This window comes from Pipistrellus hanaki (assembly GCF_964339955.1).
Source record: "Pipistrellus hanaki genome assembly, chromosome: 10".
NCBI lineage: Eukaryota > Metazoa > Chordata > Mammalia > Chiroptera > Vespertilionidae > Pipistrellus > Pipistrellus hanaki.
Window position 1 is genome coordinate 12,432,483 of NC_140512.1, and position 23,594 is coordinate 12,456,076.

General features: G+C 50.2%; 1 protein-coding gene across 5 annotated transcripts in view; it reads left to right on the plus strand.

The window, feature by feature from the left end:
• The window catches only part of GLI3 (GLI family zinc finger 3), a 255,205-nt gene extending 239,418 nt beyond the window's left edge, over positions 1-15,787 (plus strand). For all 5 annotated transcript variants that reach the window (XM_084896925.1, XM_084896927.1, XM_084896928.1 and 2 more), the window contains exons 12-15: positions 895-1,059; positions 4,900-5,190; positions 9,129-9,456; positions 10,318-15,787. In XM_084896925.1, the coding sequence (XP_084753051.1) occupies positions 895-1,059; positions 4,900-5,190; positions 9,129-9,456; positions 10,318-12,704 (3,171 nt within the window). In that variant the 3' untranslated portion in view covers positions 12,705-15,787. The remainder of the gene's footprint in view (positions 1-894; positions 1,060-4,899; positions 5,191-9,128; positions 9,457-10,317) is intronic.
• Positions 15,788-23,594: the final 7,807 nt, after the last annotated feature.

The following is a 23,594-nucleotide window of genomic DNA, read 5'->3' on the forward strand; positions in this document are numbered from 1 at the left end:
ATCATTGATCAGCTGCCTCCTGCACTCCCCCTATTGGGGATCGAGCCCATAACCTGTGGGCTTGTGTCCTGACTGGGAATCAAATTGTAATACTGGCCGGGCTCTTGTGTGCTTTTGAGAGTTGGCTAGAACCAGAGAACTAATTTTTAAAATTTGTTTTTGGGAAATGTAAATATAAATATTCCCCTGTGGCTAGCAGGATGGATAGCGCAGCTCTGCAGAGTGGCGAGTGGGCAGACGGTGACTGGGACATACTGGTGGGCACTGGAAATGAGCACACAGACACAGGGCCTGCCCCAGTGCCCATAGCCATTGTGTCAGAGGACTTGGAGGGCCCAAGCCGGTGCCAGCTATGATTTTAAAAACTTAAGTTGATTTAAAAATACATATATAACTTGTATGGTTGTAGAGTATTTCCTCTCCCTCTCAGTCTGTTCTCATGGCCCAGTATAAACCTACCCACGAGTAGTAGACTGGGACTCCTGGGAGGCTAAGCCTTTTTTCACTGAGGTGCCCGCCAGGCACACTGGGCACCTCTCAGCCCTGATGCTTTACATTTTAAAGGCCCTTTATAAACACACAAAGCCACATAATGAACTTGGTGCTGAATCCGAAATCAGTGGGAATTCAAGGAGATCAATGAGCAGATAATGAAGCCCATTGTCTGCCCTGAGTGGTCTCTTAAGAAAAGATCTCCATGACTTTCACGAGCACCGAAATGCTTTCTCTCGAGCTGCACTAAGTCCCTATAAATGCAGAGTTTAGTGGACTTTTGTTGCTTGGGTTTTGAAAGGCTGCTGACCCTCAAAGACGTCAGTCTTCCGTCAATTGGAGGGAAGGGTAAGCATAAGCTGTTATTGTGTGGAGTAATCCAGATTTACCTGTTGTCTTCAGTTTGAAGGTTGCACAAAAGCCTACTCGAGACTCGAAAACTTGAAAACACACTTGAGATCTCACACTGGAGAGAAACCGTATGTCTGTGAGCACGAAGGCTGCAACAAGGCCTTCTCGAATGCTTCCGATCGTGCCAAGCACCAAAACAGAACACATTCCAATGAGGTAAGGCTTCCCCAGGAGACACACTTGGGGCCCAGAGGTTGTGGGTAGAAACAGTGAACCTTCATGGAGACCATACGTGGAGGGAGAGCTGAGCCCGTTCCATTCTGTGACCATTCCCAGCACGTGAGCACCAATGATGCCGATGAAGGCCTGGGGCCTTGAGCTGGGGCTGAAAGCTGGGCCTGGTTTGGAGAGGAATGCCGATGAAGAGGGAACTTCTTAAAACCACTGGCACACAGGTTCTACTTTTTTTCACAACTGCTACCTACTGGTCAAACAGTAGGAGCATTTAGCTTGGAGTTCCATCCACTTGTTAGGCCCGGAATAGCATGAATCCATGAAAAGGATGACCCTGTGAGCACCAGGCACAGAGTCCAAAGCCACATGTGGACAGCTGGTGGCAGCTTTCCACTAACACAGCCATTTTTATTTGCTTTCTACAGGTGTATTATCTTCCACTGCATTATATTAAAAAAAAAAAAAAAAAAAAAAAAAATTTACAGAGCAACCAGCCTTGGCTAAATGTGATTTCCAGACATCCTGTATTCCAACAGGTCTTGGAAGTTATCCTCAGAAACTCAGAATGGTTTCTAGTCAGTTGTGTAAGGTAACATACTGAGTCTAGCTTCATGGTTGGTGAGTGGGTGTGTCCTGTTGCTGTTATTTTAGGTAGTTATCCCCTCAAAATTTCAGGGAAGCATAGGAAGGAAATGATTTCAGGTTCATTTTGTGTACACACATGCCTGCTTGCACACTCCAGCTTCTTGAAGATCTAGCTCTTTCTGGCTCCACTGTGAACTTTCTCTTGAATGAATCTAGAGAGGAATACAAAGGCTTCCATAGTTTGGGTAGAAATAGGAGAGTTCACTAGAATTTGTTAATAGCTCTGCCCCACAGGTATGCCAGCAGTTTGCTTGAAATACGTGAAAGAAGGAGCATTTTGACATTGGCATGGCTGTCATCTGACCTCCTAAGGTGCTGTGAAGCTCATCCATGATCTTCTGGGTGGAGAGTTGAGAGAGGGAATCTGGTTAAAAACAGAGTGTGCCGTCAGCTCGCTGGCGATGGGCTTTGGTGGCAAAGATGGTCCTCCCTGAGTTTCCTTTCAGCTGAACTGGACGAGCAAAAACACTATCTCTGCCCTAGTCAGTTGGGCTCAATGGATAGAGCATCAGCCTGGGGACTGAAGCATCTTGGGTTGGATTTCAGTCAAGGGCACATGCCTCCGTTGCAGGCTGCATCCCCAGCCTGGTCAGGGCCCATGTGGGAGGCAATCAATCGATGTGTCTCTCTCACATCAATATTTCTCTCTCTTTATCTCTCCTCTTCCCTTCCTCTCTGTCTAAAAAAATCCATGGAAAAATATCCTCGGGTGAGGATCAACAAAAACAGCAGAAAAAACAACAACCCATCTCTAATGAGATCAACCACACTCCCTAAAAAGCACTCACATAAACTCACACGTGCAGGTTCACATACTTACTCTTTGAAAGGTCGTGGTGGAATAAGGAAACGCCACTTGGAATATCTTATTATTGACCAACTGTTTGAGGATGTTTTAGGAAAGATGCTTCATCTCCTTTTTATGTCAAAATGCTTTTACCATGTGCAGTAGTGAGTGTAATCTGCTGTACTAGGTTAGTGGTTGCCAGGCGCCAGCAGGTAGAGGGTTTCTTTTTAGGATGGTGAAAATATTCCATAATTTGATAGTAGCGATGTTTACACAACATTGTGAATGCACTAAATAACACCGAATTATGCATCTTTTAAAAGGTATTTTTTTTAATAGTATGTGAACTATGTCTCTACTTAAAATGTTTTAGGGGATTTGATTAATTGAACTTAGAATTTAATTAATGCATTTAACTACATTTAATATATTTAAATATCATTTTGACTAGGAACTTAGAGGGTATTTATTTCTGTGGATTTTAGGCCAAGGTTCTCTCCTGTTATTCTGGAGAAATTTAAGTAGTGGGTATGTTAGGATTAGCAGTGCATACACATAAACCTACTACCCAGCTTTTTATCTTTTTATGGACTTTAAAACATGTACACATGTAAGTTTGCTGTAATTAAGTATATTATAGTTGAGTTTCTATTCTTTTGTTAGGTAGAAAGAGCCGAGCCCAATAAGAGTTTAATATGCATAATAAGATTAAAAGATATCTTGGTTAATAATACTTTTTACCAAGGATGAACAGTTTTTTAAATAATTTTAAAAAATTGTCCATTTCAGTGGACGTACAATGTTCTATTAGGCGAACCCATAGTGTCCACATGCATATATTTATAGGAAGAACAGCTCTTCAAACATGTCACCCTGACCTGGCTTTGTCCCCCACCTTCCTCCAATCCCCTACACACCTGCCCCAAGCAGCCCAGGCTGTCTGCTGATGGAGCTGCATGCCATCTCCGGGCAGTGAGCATGCATAGGGCCCATGTCAGAGGACTATAAGGTAATGGCCCTAATCATCGAAGCCATTCTTCTGTCCCTAATGCAAAGAGTTTGATGTGTTTATTTCATTATATATATATATATATATATATATATATATATATATGCCCTATATATGCTGCAAATCACAGGAGCTCCTGAATAGAAGTCATTCATAGTTAATGGGATCAGTTCCACCCAGAAGAATCTCAAATTTGGAGGTGAAGTCTCTCAGGATGATTTTCATAATTCTTGCTTCAGTACATTAGGACCTTTCATCATTATCTTAGGCAGCACTCCATCTGTTCTTGGGCTTTTAGTGGAAAAGCATCTTTTAGATGTATACACTCTAAGATAGGGTATCTTTTTAGATATAATGGATGCATTATATTGATCATGCTTTTTATGATTATTGCTTACCTCAAGCTCATCTTCTGGTATGTAGATACAGATTTAAGTATATATTCATATAAGCATGCATGGATATATTTCAAGTCAAGTAAACAAATTCATAATTCCAATATCGGTCATGAATACAGAAATGCCAGCAATTCTGTAATTTGAGTAATATTCAGCAATATGCGCCCATGTAATTTCTGTGACTGTAGCTGTAGACTTGATCACTGGCCCCCATAGAAAATGAAATAACTTATAGACCTTAGTATGCAGGAGCAGAGGCCAGGCCAGGAATCTTCATCTCCAGGACCCCATCTCTTAGCCCTTTTCAGTGTAGGAGTGAGCTTTCATGGAAAGTCTAATAGGGCTTTACGGCTCTGAGGATCAGGAAGGTTCTGGATATTCTGAGCCCTGACCATCCCCACAGAATTGTAATGCTACCCAACGGACAGGATTTTAATGACACCTAACACGGACGAATCTGTAGGCAATTTTTTTTCCTGCCTAAGTGTAAAAAGCACATTTTCAAGGGGGTAGAGTGATATCAGAGCTGAGAACTAGGACATCCATAAGATGTGTTTTTTCACACAAGCTCTCCCAAAAGGCATATAGCATTCTTCTGATTAAATGATGGGTCTCTTTTATGCCTTCCTCTGTCATCATCATCATCAGATAGCTATTCAGAACCTACTGGGACACTACAATACTTCTTCCTGCTCAAAGGATAAATGTTTCTAAGATTATAAATGCAGTTTGTGTGTTCTTCGCTCTCCCTGACCACTCTCTAAAGCGTTAATGTCTTAAAGCTAGATCCTTTAGACTCTGGACAATGTTCAAGTGGCTTTGATTAAACCTCTGTACCATTTAGAGGTATTTGAATACCTCAAAGCTTTGTGGAAGTGCTTTTAAAGAATTAAAAATATAATGAGCAACCGCAAAAGACTGTTGGGCTTGGGCATCATCACGTTCCTAACAATCTGTTATCTCCTTCTCGTGGCATTTGGCAGAAACCATATGTGTGTAAAATCCCAGGCTGCACTAAGCGCTACACAGACCCCAGCTCTCTCCGGAAACACGTGAAGACAGTGCACGGCCCAGAGGCTCATGTCACCAAGAAGCAGCGTGGGGACATCCATCCTCGGCCCCCCCCACCGCGGGATTCTGGCAGCCATTCCCAGTCCAGGTCACCTGGGCGGCAGACTCAGGGAGCCCTTGGTGAGCAGAAGGACCTCAGCAACACTACCTCAAAGCGGGAGGAATGCCTCCAAGTGAAAACGGTCAAGGCGGAGAAGCCCATGGTACGTCATTCACTTTCCTTCTGATCTTAGGTCTTTCACAGGAGCTGGAGAAAGCTCCGAGGGAGAACAGACTGCCCCCATCCTCTCGGCATCGAGCTCTCTGGTTGAAGGAGGTCAAAGCTCAGTGACCTCCGTGACCTGGATTGTTTACTCAGAGTCGCTCCACGGAGAACTCAGTTTAAAAAAAAAAAAAAGAGTTTCTGGGTTTCCTAAATGGTTTTTAGAATAGATCTGCAGCCGTACCACCTTATGGCGGATAGAAAGACACGATTGTCTACATTTTCACTGTAATGTAGAAAATCATTCATTGAGTCTTTCTGTTAACACGTGTTCTGTCTTCTTTGCCCTGGCCATTCCAAGTTATAAGCCAGTGTCTCTATTCTTCAGGGGCTTATAATCCAGTGGGATATGCAGACCAGAGAAACAAATGTAACTCCGTGTGGTGGGGCTTTAGCACACATCTGTGAAAGAACGTGTGAGAGGGGAGCTAACCACCAGTGCAGCTCGAGGATGTGATGGGGAGGCAGAGGGAGAGGTGCTGCCGAGTTCAGCACTCAGACAGGAAAAGGAGCAGCCAGATCCTGGCATAGCAAGCCCCAGCCCTGGGACCTCAGGGCAGTGTGCAGTAGGCACGAGGACATAAGGGATTATGTTTTTCTGCTGAGTTTTTAGAAACGGCAGCTTTAGTGCCATGCTGGAGACTGGAGGCCATTTCACAGAGGTGTCTGAACCAAGGAGGTGGGGAGCAAGAGTGGGGTTGAAAGGCCACCAGCAAATGCCTTTATGGTTTAGTGATGAATGGGATATGTGGATTATGCTACTGTTACAGCTTCTTTCTATCTCCATTTTGCTTTATATAGTTCTGTGCCTTAATAAAACAGCTAAGAGTTCCCAAAAGACAACAAGAAAACTGAAAAAGGTAGCTGTCAGAGGAGCAGCAGTGCACTGGCATTTGGCCACATGTGTAAGGGAGTCAGCTCTGCGAATGTGTTGGATTGTAGTCTGTCCCTTTGGAGGCAGAGGAAAGGTACCAGATAGAAGTCACATGCTTAGACTTCCAGACACATGGAAATGACCCAGCAGGCAACCCTTTACTCAGCTCAAGGAAGCATTTTCTTAAGATTAGAAAAGTGTCCGGCAATTAGATAGACACCCATGAATTCCCGAATGATGTCACGGTGTAGCAGTCCTTATGGGCAGGAGATTATGCACATGAAATTCCAGAATTAATGGAGTAGAAGTCAATGGCTTTTACTGAATTTTAATGACTTAGTGAGTTTGTCTTTGAGGGTTTACGAGTCTTAATGACAGTAACTCTGGTCACACATATTGCAGATAATGCAGGTTTATCATCATTTCCCACTGGGTGCGTGGCTATACATTGCTTTTAAAAAGCACCTTAGTAAAAAGTTTACATCTGTATTAGAACTGATCACTGTACTTTAACCAGGTCATAAACGGTGTTTTATATACTTTTTCTTGGGAGCACATATCAACTTTCTGAAATAAAGTCCGCCTGTGTACCAATTGTGCAGAACACTCCACAGTGTATCCTCAAGTGCTCCAGGAAACAAGGAATGCCAACTTGTGGTCTCTTAGATCATGTCATCGAAAGACACAACTTGCATTGTTAGGAATCCTAAGAACCCAGAGTCTCTTGTACCTTTAATGTGTATTCCTGGCTCAATAAAACTCATCATCTCCTCTCCACACACCCATTATTTGCAATAAGTAGGAATAAATAAGTAGGAATAAAATTAAGAAAATAAGTAGGAATAAAATTTTTACAGCAGTTTGGTCAAGTGGCATCGAGGTATTATGAGATGTAAAATATTTTATAAAGTTACTAAATCTTAGAAACATTAGAACCAGAAGAGAGATTGCAGAGGCTGAGATGAGGCCCCATGTTTTATAGGTCAGGGAACTGAGGTTCCTTGTTATCAATGAATCAATCAGTTCCCACAGGAGACTGTTATGTGTGTATCTATGCACACACTTAGGGATATCAGTAGATATCTTCATAGGCATTTACTAATGCACATGAGATTTGCATTTCTAATAGTCTTTCTGTAAAAGCCTGTCTTTGATTTGATCATCATGCTAAAAATTAAATTCTTTCTTCTTCTTTTCTTACCGATCCGACACCCCTTCTGTGTAATGCTCCTCAATGTGTTGTTCTTACTTCCTAAGGACAGTGGGTAATAAGGTGAGGGAATTTCGGCTTCTCTGCTCTTTTTTGTCCCATTTTCACTTTAACATTTAATTTTTGTTCATTTCCTTTTCCTTTAGTGTTTGTGCTTTGTGACTGCTTTGATAGACAGCATCACTCAGACATGTTTCAAACCTAGAAGCACTGTGTTTTGAACATTTAGCCTGTGGACATGTGGCGTTAGATGGTGAAGTTCATTGTTTCATTTGTCTAGGTTTTCATAATAAATCACACTGGGGCCGACCAAGCAGATGTTCTAAAACACTATTTAATTACCATATCGAGGAGTGTTACTCCAGACCAGACATTCAGCACCTTCTTTGAGGAAGGTCTGGATACATTTTTTTTTTTTTTTTTTTTTTTGCTAGCAGTTTAATCTATAGTTAACTGTTTCAGCCTCTTTAATTGGTTTTCTAATTATAAGTGTACTTGTGTCTTCTCCTGTGCCCCATGTGTCTGCATGTACTTGTGTGCGTTTGCACAGTTTCGCGTACACACACACTCTGACCTGCCAATCCAGAGACAAGGGCACCCAAAACCCGGGCTGCTCCCTCCGAGAACCCGGGGGCAAGAGCAGTTGGTCTAGCATGCCAAGACTGCGGAAGCAAAAACCTAAGAAAGTCTTACTTGTGACCAGATTTGTGTTTCACTCTTGGATCTGCTTGGTGGCCCAGCACAGACTTAGTGGATCATGTGGCACTCATTCGATAAGTGTTCGTCTGCTCGGGTGTGTGTACTCTGGCTGCGGGAAAAGTGTAACCTGTGTCTTAAACCCCCTCCTTACAGCGCTGTGCACTCCACCTGGGACGGCAGGGGTCGGTAGTTAAATGCGTGCAGAGTGGTTCTCTCTCCCCGGAGATCTCTTGCTGTTTGGGAACGTGTAGAAGGAAGGGGAGAGATTACAGATTGTTTGGCAAACCCTCCCTGAATAGCTTGGTGGGGTTCTAGACAGGGAGGGGGTAGTGTGTGCTTATGAGTATGCCTTCCAGGTATATGTTAGCCCAGGTATATAGGAACCCAAGGACTAATACAAACTAGGATAATTATCGCTGCAGCTCTCTGAGCCTATCAGTTCCCATTACCCAGGCTTTTTTTCTTTTTTCTTTTAGTGTGCTCTCAGGGCTTCTCACTTAATTCTCACAACAATCTCTATGATAAATAACATGTCTTTATATTGTAGACTAGAGGCCCAATGCAGGAAATTCGTGCAAGAGTAGGCCTTCCTTCCCCTGGCTGCAGGCATCAGCTTCCCTCTGGCACCTGGGACCCGGGCTTCCCTCGCAGCGCCGGCTTTATCCGGAAGGTTGTCCGAAGGACATCCGGTCTAATTAGTACATTGCGCTTTTATTATTATTATAGATAAGGAAATCTGGGGTTTAGAGTGGCTAAGTCATTTGCCCCAAGCATAAAGTCACAGAAGTGGGACTGGAGCCCAGGCGATGTGTTTGCAGAGCTGGCGTTTGGACAGGGTTCACGGTTGTCACCATGTCAGTCACACCACTTCTAGACCTCCCTGCCATCCGTTGCTCCCCACTGCATCTCCATGGGGTGGCTCATCACTCATTTTGGGTCATTGTAGGCGAGGAAGGTTACCCCCATCTGCCAGAACATAGTGCTCCTTCAACCCATGGCGTGTCCTGCATGCCTTGATCTGCATCATCTCTCATTCTTGGCTCCCTCTCTTTTCCTCTCCAGTAATGTCTCTTCCCTCTTCTCTTGGCCCCGACAGACATCTCAGCCAAGCCCTGGTGGTCAGTCTTCATGCAGCAGCCAACAGTCCCCCATCAGCAACTATCCCAACAGTGGGCTCGACCTTCCTCTGAGCGAAGGAGGTGGCGTGGGGGACCTCGGTGCCATCGACGAAACCCCGATCATGGACTCGACCATCTCCACCGCAACCACAGCCCTCGCTCTGCAAGCCAGGAGAAACCCGGCAGGGACCAAATGGATGGAGCACGTCAAGCTAGAAAGGCTCAAACAAGTGAACGGGATGCTCCCGAGACTGAACCCCGTCCTCCCCCTCAAAGCCCCTGCGGTCTCTCCTCTCATAGGAAACGGTGAGTTCCGGGTCAGACCGTGTTCCTGCTCAGGGTTTTCGATTCTTTTAAGTGCAGCCACAACGCTGTGAGAGGAACCGGCCCTGGGCTTTATGTTTGCTAACTTTCCCAGCAGACTTAAAATCACACTGCAGTCAGACATAGGAATCTATGGGAACCCCATATTTTAAAGGGATAATGCTGACACAAAAAGTAAGCCAGTGTGTGACTCATGCTCTGATGTTGACGTGGTAACGGTGAGACCAGGTGAAGAAATGCCAGCAGCAGAGGCACCTGTGGTCAGTACCTGTCCCTTGTTTCTAAAAGTAGGAGGCTAACAGCCACCTTCCTGGTGTTTGTCCAGTTCAGGGAAAGGCAGGCAACCATTGGCACTGTCCGCCCAGGTCAGTTTTTGCATCTGAGGTAACACTGGATGCCTGGAGCACCCCCAAGGGTGAAGGTTATGTGTTTCGGTTCCATAGGGAGCCCTGAGTGTAGATGTGATGTCCCATAATGCCTTTGGCTTACAGACGTGCCTGTCACCTCAGTGCTGTGTACGTGCCTGAGCTTTGAGCTCTGTCCTTGCATTCGGCCTGTGAGGAATGGAACTGATCCAGGCAGTCCCTACTGTTTGGTCTAACCAAGGGCCCCAGAACTTGCCCGTGAGCTTGTAAATAAAGTTTTATTCGCCTCCAGCCAAACCCACTCCTTTGGGGTGCCTGTGGCTCTTGGTGCAGCCAGGCAGAGGTGGGTGGCTGTGACAGAGGCTGCCTGGCGTGGGGAACTGACAGCAGTTCCCCCCGGGCCCTCTCCCCCTCTGCTGAGTCCCGGATCAAGTCGCCCTGAAATGAAGTCACCTCTCCCACACTCTCTCCTCCGCAGGCACCCAGCCCGGTAACAGCTGCAGCGTGGGCGGTCCCATGACCCTCCTCCCCAACCGCAGCGACCTCTCCTCCGGGGTGGACGTCACCATGCTGAACATGCTCAACCGGAGGGACAGCAGCACCAGCACCATCAGCTCGGCCTACCTGAGCAGCCGCCGCTCCTCGGGCATCTCGCCCTGCTTCTCCAGCCGCAGGTCCAGCGAGGCGTCCCAGGCCGAGGGCCGGCCCCAGAACGTGAGCGTGGCCGACTCCTACGACCCCATCTCCACCGACGCCTCCCGCCGGTCCAGCGAGGCCAGCCAGTGCGACGGGCTGCCCAGCCTGCTCAGCCTCACGCCCGCCCAGCAGTACCGCCTGAAGGCCAAGTACGCGGCCGCCACGGGCGGGCCCCCGCCCACGCCGCTGCCCAACATGGAAAGGATGAGCCTGAAGACCAGGATGGCCCTGCTCGGGGACGGCCGCGAGCCGGCGGGCACCCTGCCGCCCGTCCACCCTCCCCGCAGGTGCAGCGACGGGGGAGCCCACGGCTACTACGGCCGGCGGCCACTGCTGCCCCAGGACGCGCTGGGCCACGGCGTGAGGAGGGCCAGCGACCCGGTGAGGACGGTCTCGGAGGGCCTGTCCCTGCCCAGGGTGCAGCGGTTCAGCAGCCTCAGCAGCTGCGCCCCGACGGCGGCGGCACCACCCCCCTCCCTGGAGAAGCGTAACCTGGTGCTGCAGAACTACACGCGGCCCGAGGCCGGGCCGGCCCGCCAGTTCCGAGCATCCCCCTGCCCCCCGAGCATCGCCGAGCACGTCCCCTTGGAGTCCCTGACCATGGACACCGACGTGGGCCTGAGCGACGAGGACCTTCTGCCCGACGACGTGGTGCAGTACCTGAATGCCCAGAGCCAGGCTGGCTTCGAGCAGCACTTCCAGGGCGCCCTCTCCGACGACGGCAAAGCGCCCCCGGGGCCCGGCGTGGGGGCCGGGCACGGCGACTTCGACCAGCCCGGGCTGCCCGACAGCCACGCCGGCCAGCAGTACCGAGAGCTGGAGCAGCCCTGCCCCGAAGCCAGCAAAGCCGACCTGCCCATCCAGTGGAACGAGGTCAGCTCGGGCAGCGCCGACCTGTCCTCCTCCTCCTCCTCCTCCTCCTCCTCCAGGCTCAAGTGCGGCCAGCGGGCCACAGCGCAGCCGGCACGGGCCTTCGGGGGGTATACCAACATGGGTGCCCACCCGCAGAACCCCCTGGGGAGCGGGGCCGGCCCGGCGGGGGTCTACCCGGGCCCCGGGGAGCACTACGGCACCTACAGCGGGCCCGAGCACCTGGCCGTCCACAGCGGCGGCGGGACCGGCACCAGCAGAACTGTCTTCCACGAACAGCCCTACAAGGTCCCGCAGTACGGGAGCTGCCTCGGCAGGCAGCCCTGTGCCCCCGGCCTGCTCGACGGGGCCAGTGGTGGTGCTGGGATTCCCGCGGCCAAGCTGAGAGGCGCCGCCCTGCAGGGGAATGGGAGCCAGCCAGATTTCAGCCTGCCCATGCTGCCCGGGGAGTCCGCCGGCAGCTCGGTGAATGGCGTGCCAACCCGCTACCCGGTGGGGCAGGGGTACTTGGCCCATCCGATGCTCAGCGACGGCGTGCACCACCAGGGGGCAGGCCGCCCCGGGCAGCCCATGCTGGGGCAGGTTAGCGCTACCTCACACATCAATGTTTATCAAGGGCCAGAGGGCAGCCTGCCAGGGCCTCCCGGCCTCGGGGGCCAGCCGTCCGGCCTGGCAGCCGTCAGGGACTACCAGCCATGCGCAGGCTACGGAGGCGGCAGGCGCCAGGTCGTGCCGAGAGGCAGCCTCGCTCTTCAGCCACCGCCGCCGCCGGGACAGCACGGCGACGCCAGTCAGACCTGCAGGGTCAACGGCATCAAGATGGAGACACAACAAGGGCAGCCCCATCCGCTCTGCTCCAACGTGCAGAGTTACTCCGGTCAGTTCTATGACCACACCGTCGGCTTCGGTCCGCAAGACCTGAAAACTGGCTCGTTCTGCCTCTCCGAAGCCAGCTGCCTGCTGCAGGGGACCGGCACCGAGAGCTCGGAGCTGCTGTCCCCGGGTGCCAACCAGGTGACGAGCACCGTGGACAGCCTCGACGGCCACGACCTGGAAGGGGTGCAGATCGACTTCGACGCCATCATCGACGACGGGGACCACGCCAGCTTGATGTCCGGAGCGCTGAGCCCGAGCATCATCCAGAACCTCTCCCACAGCTCCTCCCGCCTCACCACACCGCGGACGGCCCTGCCGCTGCCCGCGCTGTCCGTGAGCACCACCAACATGGCCATCGGGGACATGAGCTCTCTGCTGACCTCCCTCGCGGAGGAAAGCAAGTTCCTTGCAGTTATGCAGTAGGCGCTGGGGAGAAGGACTGCCAATGGACGTGAAACTTTAGGAGTTTAAGCGGTTACATTGAGTCTTTTTTTTTTTTTTTTGCTGTTGTTTTTTTGTTGTTGTTGTTTTTTTTAGTTCTGTATGTATTTTAGCAATCTCATATCACATCTTGGGATGTGTTTCAAGTATATTCCTTTTATGGAAAAGGACTCTGAAAAACCCTAAAGTATTCTAGGGAGACTGTCTTCCATTTCAGTTTGAATCAGTATTGTGACACTCGAAACATCCCCCCTTTTTAAAAAAAACAAAAACAAAACACAAACAAACCCTGTGAGTCTTCCCCCCTTTATCAGTAAACCAGTATCAATGTGCGATGTGCATGTTCTTCTTTCGTTTCGAAGAGGTCAGACGGAAGGGTGTGACACGTTCCTCTGTGACTCACAGGAAGCGGGAGTGAGTAAGCCTCTGGCCAAAGGCTTGCTTCCACCGTTTAGACTGTCCTTTCCACTTGCCCAGTGTCTGTTTCGTTTCTTGTTGGTTTGTTTGTGTTTGTTTTTAAATTCCCACGTTGGGCACAAGAATGGATAGTGAGTTTAAGAATGAATTGTGGATGAATTGTCGCATAGAATACAGATGTTTTGACATCCCCTTTCCACCCCAATTCAGTTCAGGGCATACTTGTTGACAGTCGCCACAAGTGGAAACTTGGGGCTCCTGGTCAGTCATTTGCTCACAGTTTAGGTTTAAAATTCTTCCTGTCCATCGGGTGCTTGGGAGGGTGGGGGGGCAGGTCTGTAGGCTCAGCTCTCGGTTATCTTCTTTGCCTTTTTCTCTATGAGTGCTCAGTGCCATGCAGCCTCCCAGGAGGGGCCAGAGAGCCGGTGGATGGCAAACAGTCACGCTGCTTCTTTCTTCTGTTCCTGTGAGAAGCTAGGTGGGTTGTAGGTTGGAGCTGTTGCATAGCATTAACTAGTTTGGGGAATATTTGTAGCTTTGCCATACTTGTTGATCAGTCCCATCTCTTTACCGTTATCCTAGATAACTGAGAATGGATTATATGTAGTGCTAAGTACAACCCCACAGCTGGCTGTCCCTAACGTAGGGAAGGACTGCTTCTATTCCAAGCGCCCTATTTCCAGGGATTTATAAAATTTACTTGTAACGGGAAACGCTCACGCACAATGATAATGGGAATAAATTGCTTTGACCATTTTTGGTATTTGAGAGACTAGCAGCTGTGTGGATGCCTTTTTATATCCTGTCGGTCAAATGCTGCGTCCATTTAAGAAATTAAGTGTTCTCTGCAGTGAAGCCTTCCTGTGGGCTCAGTCTGCCCTTTTGTTTTGGGTTAAACCCATGGTCGGAAAACTGTGACTCGTGAGCCACATGCGGCTCTTTGGCCCTTTGAGTGTGGCTCTTCCACAAAATACCACAGCCTGGGCGAGTCTATTTTGAAGAAGTGGCGTTAGAAGAAGGTTAAGTTTAAAAAATTTGGCTCTCAAAAGAAGTTTCAATCCTTATATTGTTGATATTTGGCTCTGTAGACTAATGAGTTTGCCGACCACTGGATTAAATGATTAGAAGAATGTAGCTACTTCCTATGTGCAGTGGAGACACATAAAGAACATACTGTGTGTGCACGGGGCACATGGATGATCCAGCGTTATACTTTTAAAAGTAGGTCAACTATTAAAATGTTAACCCCTGAGACTATCTGCTGTGTTCTTCCCACATTGATCCTGGAGTTGGATTTATCCAAAGTGACTCATGGTTCCGTGGTGTGGCTTTTCCCCTTTATTCCTGCCACTTACATGAGCTTCAGAAAGGCAACATCAGACACAATAATACGTTAGGTAACAGAAGGAAGGTGAGGACCAGTCCGTGTTTCTCATGTTTACGTTCTCTGGTTTGGACCAAGAACCTCAGCGCGGAGGTAAATAAGGCAGCGGGGTTTGCCTTCCCCTGGTGTCCCCAAGACCAGCAGAGGGATGCTGGCCGTATCTTCCCTGCTCTTGTGGTTTCGTCCAATCTCTGTTTTCCTCTGCCTGAGTGCTCTCCTCAGGAGTTGCTGGATGGGACCCCAGTTTCTCAGTTGCCCTACTTCCCCTATCATTTGTGCCTCTGCTTTTTCTTCCGGCTTCCGGTGATTCTCCGGGTTGCCCAGTTTCTGAAAACGTGTTCTCCTTGCTCCTGCCTTGAGGTGTTGCAGGAGACCCATTCCGGTGCAGCATGTGGCTCCTCTCCATCTGGAGATCCCAGAGTGATGGGTCTGTTGTGACCGTCAGTGGCAGGAAGGTCTTCTGGGGCCATGGAGAGGTGTCCTGTCAGGATGTGGATCTCAGTAGGTGTGGCACCTCCAGCCTTCTCTCCGCCGTGTCACTGTTGTCACATCCTCCTTTGTTCTGTAGGCTCCTGCATGGCGTTCCTGTCTCATGTCTCTGTTAAATATGTTCTCACATGTCAAACTATCTTTGTTTTCTAAAGAACGGATTAGAGACTCCTTCAATGTGCCCTGCTCCTCACACGTGGGCTCACCCTCCGAGCCACAGAGTTTTGATTCTTGCGATGTACGTGCCTTATTTTGTGTTCATCGTGTTGATGCCAGGGACCATTTGGTGTTGCCCAAATCAGAATTCAAGGCCGCATGCGCCCCAGCAGCGGAGAGCACACGCCTGTAGCCACGGTAGCGGAGTCTGAGCTGTCTCGTGACCTGGTTCCCCGGGTTGTTCTGAACCGATAGGAGGGTGTTCTCTTCGGACAAGTCACTGTTGTGTATCCCGCAAACGTGTAAGATAAAGTACAAGTTCATTTTTTTCACCTTTTTTAGATTTTTTTAAAAAATAAAATGTGTAATCCTTTTTTAAAAGAAAGACGTGTAAATACATTTAAGTATTGTAGGCATAGCGTCCGGATGTGGTCGGCCCCGGGCCCCCCTGGCATCTGCCCACCTCCAGAGCGATGCCCCACGCCCACCTCCAGCCCGGAGGGCAGCCGCCGCCGATGGACTCGAATTTTGCTTTCAGAACCACTTAGTCCTTTTGTAACAAAGAGAAAGAACCATGTTTCTTACGATGTCAATAAAAAAAACCTCTTTGTACTGAACACGTTAGTGTATTGCCTATTTAATGCACAGATGGATGGAAAGAGTGCTTTCCTTGGGAAAATCCAGACCCCCACACACAGCAAGCCAGGCACCCTGGTGCTCGGAGACCCGGGTCCCTCGTCTCTAGGGCGGAGGAGATGCTGACATTCCTGCTAGTGCGAGTGAGATGTGCGCCTGGACACACCGCTTGTAACCAGGATCGGTTTTTCTTCATGTGATGGTTTGCCAAGCTCTCTGCGGAAGGACCTACGTAAAATGGGATTCAGAGGCCAACAGCTGAATGTGTCTCTCTTTTATATATTATCCTCCCATTTCAAAGGGTCTAAGGTAGGACACTGATCAACAGGAAATCTGACAAGGGATAAGGCCCCTTTTATGCGGCTTTTAATAACTGGCCTCAGGTGAAGGTTAAACTGCTCACCTCATTTGCCTGCTATTTTCCTGTCAGTATTCCTCAAGTTTCTGTAACGGACTCCAAAGGGGCCCTTTCCTCTGTCCAAACAGCAGCAGCTGTCCTTGCGGCCAAGGGCACTGGTGGTATCTCAGGGCCACAGCGATGGCCAGGGCCTCATGCACTCGCCTGCACAGATGGCCTGCACGTGGCCCAGGGAACTGTCCCCTCCCTGACATAGGGACGCTTCACATTATTTTAATCACAAGGGAGAACCTTCTCCCATAGACCCCAAATTCTTTGCTTTTTTAACTAGATCCCTCACATAACGTGTCCAAATGAATTCAGAAAGAAAGAAAGAAAAAAGGAATGTGTGCCCAGCCTTAGATATCAATATTCAGCCTAGGAAGGTGCATGCCATGCAGCAAGTTAAAATAAATAAGAAATGAGACTAATAGAAAGGAAAATGGGGAACGGGTCTGTGAGCAGGCACGCAGGTACAAGTCAGCTTTGCTTAGAAGATGCCTCCTGCGAAGGACAGGAAGGAGGAAGAGTCTGAGACAAAGTGGTGCAGCTGCAATGCCAATGGTATCTCCTAAGGATGTATTTTAGCTCGGCTGATTGGGCTCAGTGGTTGAGCAGTGACCCATGAACCAAGAGGTCGGTCACTGGTTCGATTCCAAGTCAAAGCCCATGCCCTAATTGCAGACTCTATCCCCACCCAGTAGGGGGCGTGCAGGAAGCCGCTGATAGATGATGTTTACCTTTCATCGATGTTTCTGTCTCTATACCTCTCCCTTTCTAAAAGCAATAAAGACACATTGTTAAAAAATAAAGATGTATTTTAAGTAATTTTTGGAATTCAGAGACTATAATAGAAGAATAAAGGGAAAATTTTAACCCACTGCCAAATTGCCATACTTATCCCTTTTTCTGCCAGGGTCTTCTCTTTATTTCATGGTAGTGTTTCCCCTTTGGTTTTACTTTATATTGTATTGATGATTCCAAATATAATCTCGGCTTAACCCCATTGATTACCTAATAGGAAAGAGGGGAGGACAGGAGGCAGCTGGTACTAAGGAAAATGGATCATCTGTCCAGGGACGAGAGAGAGGGGTGGCCGAAACCGGTTTGGCTCAGTGGATAGAGCGTTGGCCTGCGAACTGAAAAGTCTCAGGTTCAATTCCCCTCAAGGGCACATAGCTCAGTGGCAGGCTCGATCCCTGACCCTGGTAGGGGCGCATGTAAGAGACACCCAATCGATGTGTCTCATCCTTGATGTTTCTCTCCCCTCCACCCCTTCCTCTCTGAAATCAATAAAAATACGTATAATTTTTAAAGTAGCTGGTTAATGCCTCAGTCTGATCTCTGCAGTCTCTGGCCATACCTCCCTCCTGCTCCAGGTTCTCTTCTGCGGGCGCCTTCCCAGCCTGGCTGAGCCAGCGGTGACAGGGGGCCTGGCAGGGCTGGGACCAAGCAGCAAGGAGCACCAGCAGCACTCGGGGGCAGTGTGGCTGCCCCCCGCCCCCGCCCACCTTCACCCCTCTCAGAGAGGAGGCCGCGGGCTGGCTGAGCCTTCCCAAGCAGGGCGAGACGCTGCCTGGTTGGCTGTATGTTTTCTCCTGCTCTGCTGGGCCTCACAGGCTTCTTGCTGAAGCTCCATCTACAGAAACACTTCCCGTCACTCCAATTCGAGAAGCTGCCCCAGGACCTGCCCTTGTCTGGTCTTGGAGTGTGTGCTCCGCCTGCCAGTGGGGAGCGGGACATGGAAGTAGACACCCCTCTCCCGGCTCTCTGTGTCTGGACGTTGGGATATCTCCCCCGGAGTGTGTCTGGGACTGTTTGTGGCCCCGTGTGTCACTCCTGCCTGTGCTGAAGCCCTGAGTACCCGCTGGAGAGCTTAGGAGGTAGAGATCTGTCTTCTCTGAGGCCAGGGCGAGAGGAGGGGGGATGAGAACCTAGCGCATATGCCAGGGCTGATCTAGGCGCCTGCGAAGGCCCGGAGAGGGACAGGGAGGCTGCCCCTGCGAGCAGCCCGGTGGCTTGTGGGCTGTGAAGCCGGCGGCCCCGGGTCGGTGTTCTCCCCCTGCAGCTGTGAAGGCCTGCTGATCCTCTCCGGAGGCTGGCTGGCTGCAGCTCCCAGGAGCTGGCGGATGCAGGCCTCCAGCCCTGGGGCTGCCAGGGCCAAGTGCGCGGAGGTGAGATTCACGGCATTCCCAGCGGAGAGGGAGGCAGCCAGCTGGCCCGAGATTACTGAGCAGTCAAGCCAAGGAATGTTGTTGCTGTTTGGAAGGAGACAGGCAGCTCTCTACCTCCCTTCTCCTCCTCCTGCTCCTTCGCCCAAGCGTGGGGACAGAGGTGCCCAGAGAAGCCTCACCCACCGCCAGGATGAGGGGCTGTGTCTCCAGGGCGTCGACTGCATTTTCATTTGAAGATGACTTTGACACCCCGAGATGTTTTACCCAAAACACACCTCCAGGCAGTTTCCAGAGGTACTTTCTAAATACACAGCAAACTCAGTAGGCAGGAAAAATAAAATTGGATAACAAACAAAACAGCCCAGTGGCTATGCCACACTCGGGGATGTCTGCAGTCTCCTGCTTTCCGGGCTTCGTCCCCGGCACCTGGGGTAACAGGCACTCCTCCGGGCGACTGACGAGCAGTTACAGATTCATGGCACAGCCACTCTTTTTTCTATGTTTTTAAAAGTTGTTTACTGTTGATATACAATATTATATTAGATTCAGGGGAACAACATAGTGATTAGACATCTCTATAACTTACAAAGGGATCACCCCAATAAGTCTGGGACCCCCTCAGGCTCCATGTACGGTTATTACAACATTCTTGACTCTATTCCCCATGCTGTGCCTCGCCTCCCCGTGGCCATGCTTATAACTGGCCGCTTACACTTTGTAATTCTTTTCACCCACTCCCCAACCCCTTCCCATCTGGCAAGCATCGCTTTATTCTCTTGACAGAAGACTTCGTTTCTGTTTTGTTTGCTCATTTACTTTGTTTTTAAGATCCCACACATAAGTGATATAGCATATGGTATTGGCCTTTCTGTGTCTGACTTATTTTACTCAGTATCATACTCTCTAGGTCCATTCATGTTGTCACAAATGGCAAGATTTCATTAATTTTTAAGGATGAGTCATATCCCAGTAAATATATATATATATATATATATATATATATATATATATATATATATATATATATATGGCAGGGTCTCTCTTTGCTGAGTCCAGTACGGAAAGACAGATGATCCGGTTCTTCCAGTAGAGGGGCCGGGGATTAAGGAAATATGAAAGAAAGAGAGAGACACAAAATAGAAGGAAAAGGCTAGGAACCAGGTGGACCACTGTCCCCTCCTGAGGGAGAGACAGTGACCCAGAGCCTATACTGTGAGTTTATTTTATTACCTCCAAATCCCAGGAAGTTTCACCAAAAGTCAAGGCAAAGGAGATGATTTGCATTCTGGAGTAGACCCCAGCATTCCTAGTGCTTGACTGGATTTACATATCAAAGCACACTACCCCACACCTGGGCAAAGATAAGAGTTAATGCTGATAACACCCTTATCTTTTTTGGCAATGCTGATAACACCCTTATCTTTTTGGCAAAGCTTGTTCCCAGGGCATGGCTTTACCAGCACCACTGGGTTCAGCTGACAATAATTAAAGAATGTCTATGTGCGTGCCTTCCCAGGCACTGTCCACAATCCTATCTAATAAAAGAGTAATATGCAAATTGACCATCACTCCAACACACAAGATGGCTGCTCCCATGTGGACACAAGATGGCCGCCTACAAGATGTCTGGCAGGGGAAGCCAGTTGTGGGTGATCAGGCCAGCAGGGGAGGGCAGTTGGGAAGGACCAGGCCTGCATGGAAGGGCCATTGGGGAGGACCAGGCCTGCAGGGAGGGCTATTGGGGTGTGGAGGCTATGCCTGCATGGGTGTGGTCCAGCCAGCCTGGCTAGGGGGAGGGGATATGGGCAGTTGGCCAGCCTGCCTGCTGGTTGAACTCTTGGTCCAGGGGACAATTTACATTTTAGCCTTTTATTATATAGGATATATACTGAGTGGCCAGATTATTATGCGTTCAGAGATCATAATTATCTGGCCACTCTTGTGTGTGTGTGTGTGTGTGTGTGTGTGTGTGTATAATCCTTTTTATTCATTTGTGTATTGATGGACACTTAGGTTGCTATTACAAATAATTGCACAGCCACTCTTAAGAAACTGGCTGCTCCTTGTACAAACCCCACCCGCTCCCCCAGCACCTCCCACATGACCTACATCCTTTCGAAGATGAAGTCATGAAGCATCATGATCAAAATATTTCCCCCGCAGTTCATGCAAAGAACAAAGCCCAACGATCCCATCCGAACCCCCTCCCCCTCCCCGAGTGGAGATAAATGTGTCACTGGAGTGAGGTAACTGCTGACCCTTCCTCACCCGCCTCTGCTCCCTCCTCCATCCGCGGGGCGGTGACAAGCACACTTCCCCTGCGCTCCACGGCATGTGGGGAGAGAACAGAGTGTTCCGCTGACCGGAGACAGGAGGCCGGGGAACAGCCTCTCCTCGGGTTGCCTTGACCCGGAGTGTCTTCACTCGCTGTGCCGTTTGAGGCGATTTAGTATCCCTTCCTTCTGTTCCAGCCGAACACCCGGCGGCTTCCAACGTGGCCGCGGCCCAGCTTGTTTGAAACGCTTCCCGAGAGAGGCTGTCCTAAATCAAGTGGACTTACCGTCCGGCCAAGAGGAAGGGTTTTGAAAATAAGCTGCGTGAATCCATCTTTGCCGGCCATGCGGCCATGCACAGCAGGCTCCCAGCTTCATGCGGACACAGGGTTTCCCCTTCCGAGAAGACTGCCCAAAGGGTAAAGGAGCCTGTCCCCCTCCCCAGCTGCTATCTTGCCATTCGGTTTTGGCGTTCACCCAGCCGGCGGCGGCGGTGCTAGCAGGCTCCCAGTGAAGAGCTCAGTCTTCCGTGAGACCGCCCCACTTCAGAAGCCAGCCTCAAGTTCAAGGGGCCCAGGCCACTCGCACTTCTGACCGACCTGCTACAAATCCAGGGGTACCCTCACGTTGATAATTCTCTAGAAGGACTCACCGAACTCCTCAACATGCTACGTGTGCATACACAGTTTTTCATTTGTTTTTTTTAAATATATTTTTATTAATTTTTCAGAGAGGAAGGGAGAGGGAGAGATAGAAACAGCAATGATGAGACGGAATCATTGATTGGCTGCCTCCTGAACATCCCCTACTGGGGATTGGGTCCAAAACCCAAGCATGTGCCCTTGATAGGAATCGAACCTGGGACCCTTCCGTCTGAAGGCCGACGCTCCATCCACTGAGCCAAACCAGCCAAAGCTCACAGGGTTATGATAAAGGATGCAGCTCAGGAACAACCACGTGGAGGACGCGGAGGGCGAGCTCTGGGAGGGTCCTGCCCCTAGAGCTCCTGTGCACCCCCCACCCCTTGTGGCATCCTGTCACCTGCCGACACATCACTGTGTCCCCCAACCAGGCGGCTCCACTGAGTCTCAGTGCCAGAGGCCTCACGGGCCTTTCCTAGGTGGGCAAAATCGACAAGATCACTGTCCGGGTGACGAAATGAAAATGTCAGGCCCTCCCTTCCCAGAAGCCAGGCTGGCTCAGCCTCAGCCCTCTAGGTGTACGGTGGGTTCCTCTGGTGGCCAGCCCCCATTCGGGAGCCACCTCGGGGCCACCGGGAGTTCACCTCGGGAACATAAACGCAGGTGTGATCCAAGGGGCTCACGCATCACCAAGGTACCCCATCCCGGGAGTTTCCAGGGGCTGTTAAATGTCCCCCTCATGTTTATTGTATCACCAGGGCTTCTCCTTGGAAACGTCCAGACTGAGGACAGAGTGGATGGGAACCGGAGGTGGCTGGAGCTACAGGTCCCCGTGAACGGAGAGGAGCTGGCCCCACTGGATCGGGCTGGGCCACCACCTCCTCCGCTCCAAGGGGCAGCTCCCTCGGGCCTCTGGCCTCAGAGTGCCCATCCTCAAAAGTGGCTCCCGTGGTGTCTCCTGGAGCCGCCATGAGGAGGGTGTGGGACTGTGGCTATAAGATGCCTGGCACTGGCAGCACCCACTTCTCTTGTGAGTTTTTCTCCCTCCCTCTCCGGGCGCGGCTCCACATGGCGGGAGAGCAGGGGCAAAGCCCCGTGTGCAGGAAGAGGGGCTGAGCCAGAGCCCCTTACACAGGAGGTGTCTAGGCCAGGCCTGCCTGCCGTGCGACCCTTCAGCACAAAGCACAACGACTGTGCACCTGGGTCACATTCTAGCGGCAAGGACAGAACATGACCGAGATATCTTCCTTTGGACCTGATCACCCCCTAACCACACCCCTGCCAGCTTGATAGATGCCAAACTGCTCCCCTGCCAGCCCGATTGCCCCTAACTGCCCTTCCCTGCCAGCCTGATTGCCCTTAACTGGTTGCTCCTAACTGTCCTCCTCTGTAGGCCTGGTCACTTTCAACTGCCCTCCCCTGCTGGCCTGGTCCCCCCCAACTGCCTCTCCTACAGGCATGGTTCCCCCTCCCCAATAGCCCTTCCCTGCAGGCTTGGTCCCTCCCAGCTGCCCTCCCCCGCTGGCCTGATCACCCACAACTGCCCTCCCCTGCCAGACATCTTGTAGGCAGCCATCTTGTGTCCACATGGGAGCAGCCATGGGGGCAGCCATCTTGTGTGTTGGAGTCAATTTGCATATTACTCTTTTATTAGATAGGATTGTAGCCAGTGCCTGGGAATGCACATAGGCATTCTTTAATTATTGTCAGCTGAACCCAGTGGTGCTGGCAAAGCCATGCCCTGGGAACAAGTTTTGCCAAAAAGATAAGGGTGTTATCAGCATTAACTCTTATCTTTGCCCAGGTGTGGGGTAGTGTGCTTTGATATGTAAATCCAGTCAAGCACCAGGAATGCTGGGGTCTACTCCAGAATGCAAACCATCTCCTTTGCCTTGACTTTTGGTGAAACTTCCTGGTATTTGGGGGTAATAAAATAAACTCACAATATGGGCTCTGGGTCACTGTCTCTCCCTCCGAAGAGGACAGTGGTCCACCTGGTTCCTAGCCTTTTCCTTCTGTTTTGTGTCTCTCTCTTTCTTTGTGAGGTTCCAGAAGGGATCTGCCCCGATGACGGTGCTTCCTGGTTGCCTGTGTCTGTGTGTGCACCTACAGAGGTGGTAATTGATGCCTCTCCCCCCCATCCCCCGCCCCCATTCCCGCCTGCTCGCTTTAACTGTGGAAACTTGGGTGCGTCAGCATCACTGTGCCTGAGTGTCCCCATCTGTAAAACCAGCCGACCTGGGTCAGAGCTTACTGTGGCAGTGAGGATGGGGTGAGCTAACCTTGGGGCAAGGCTGGTGGTACC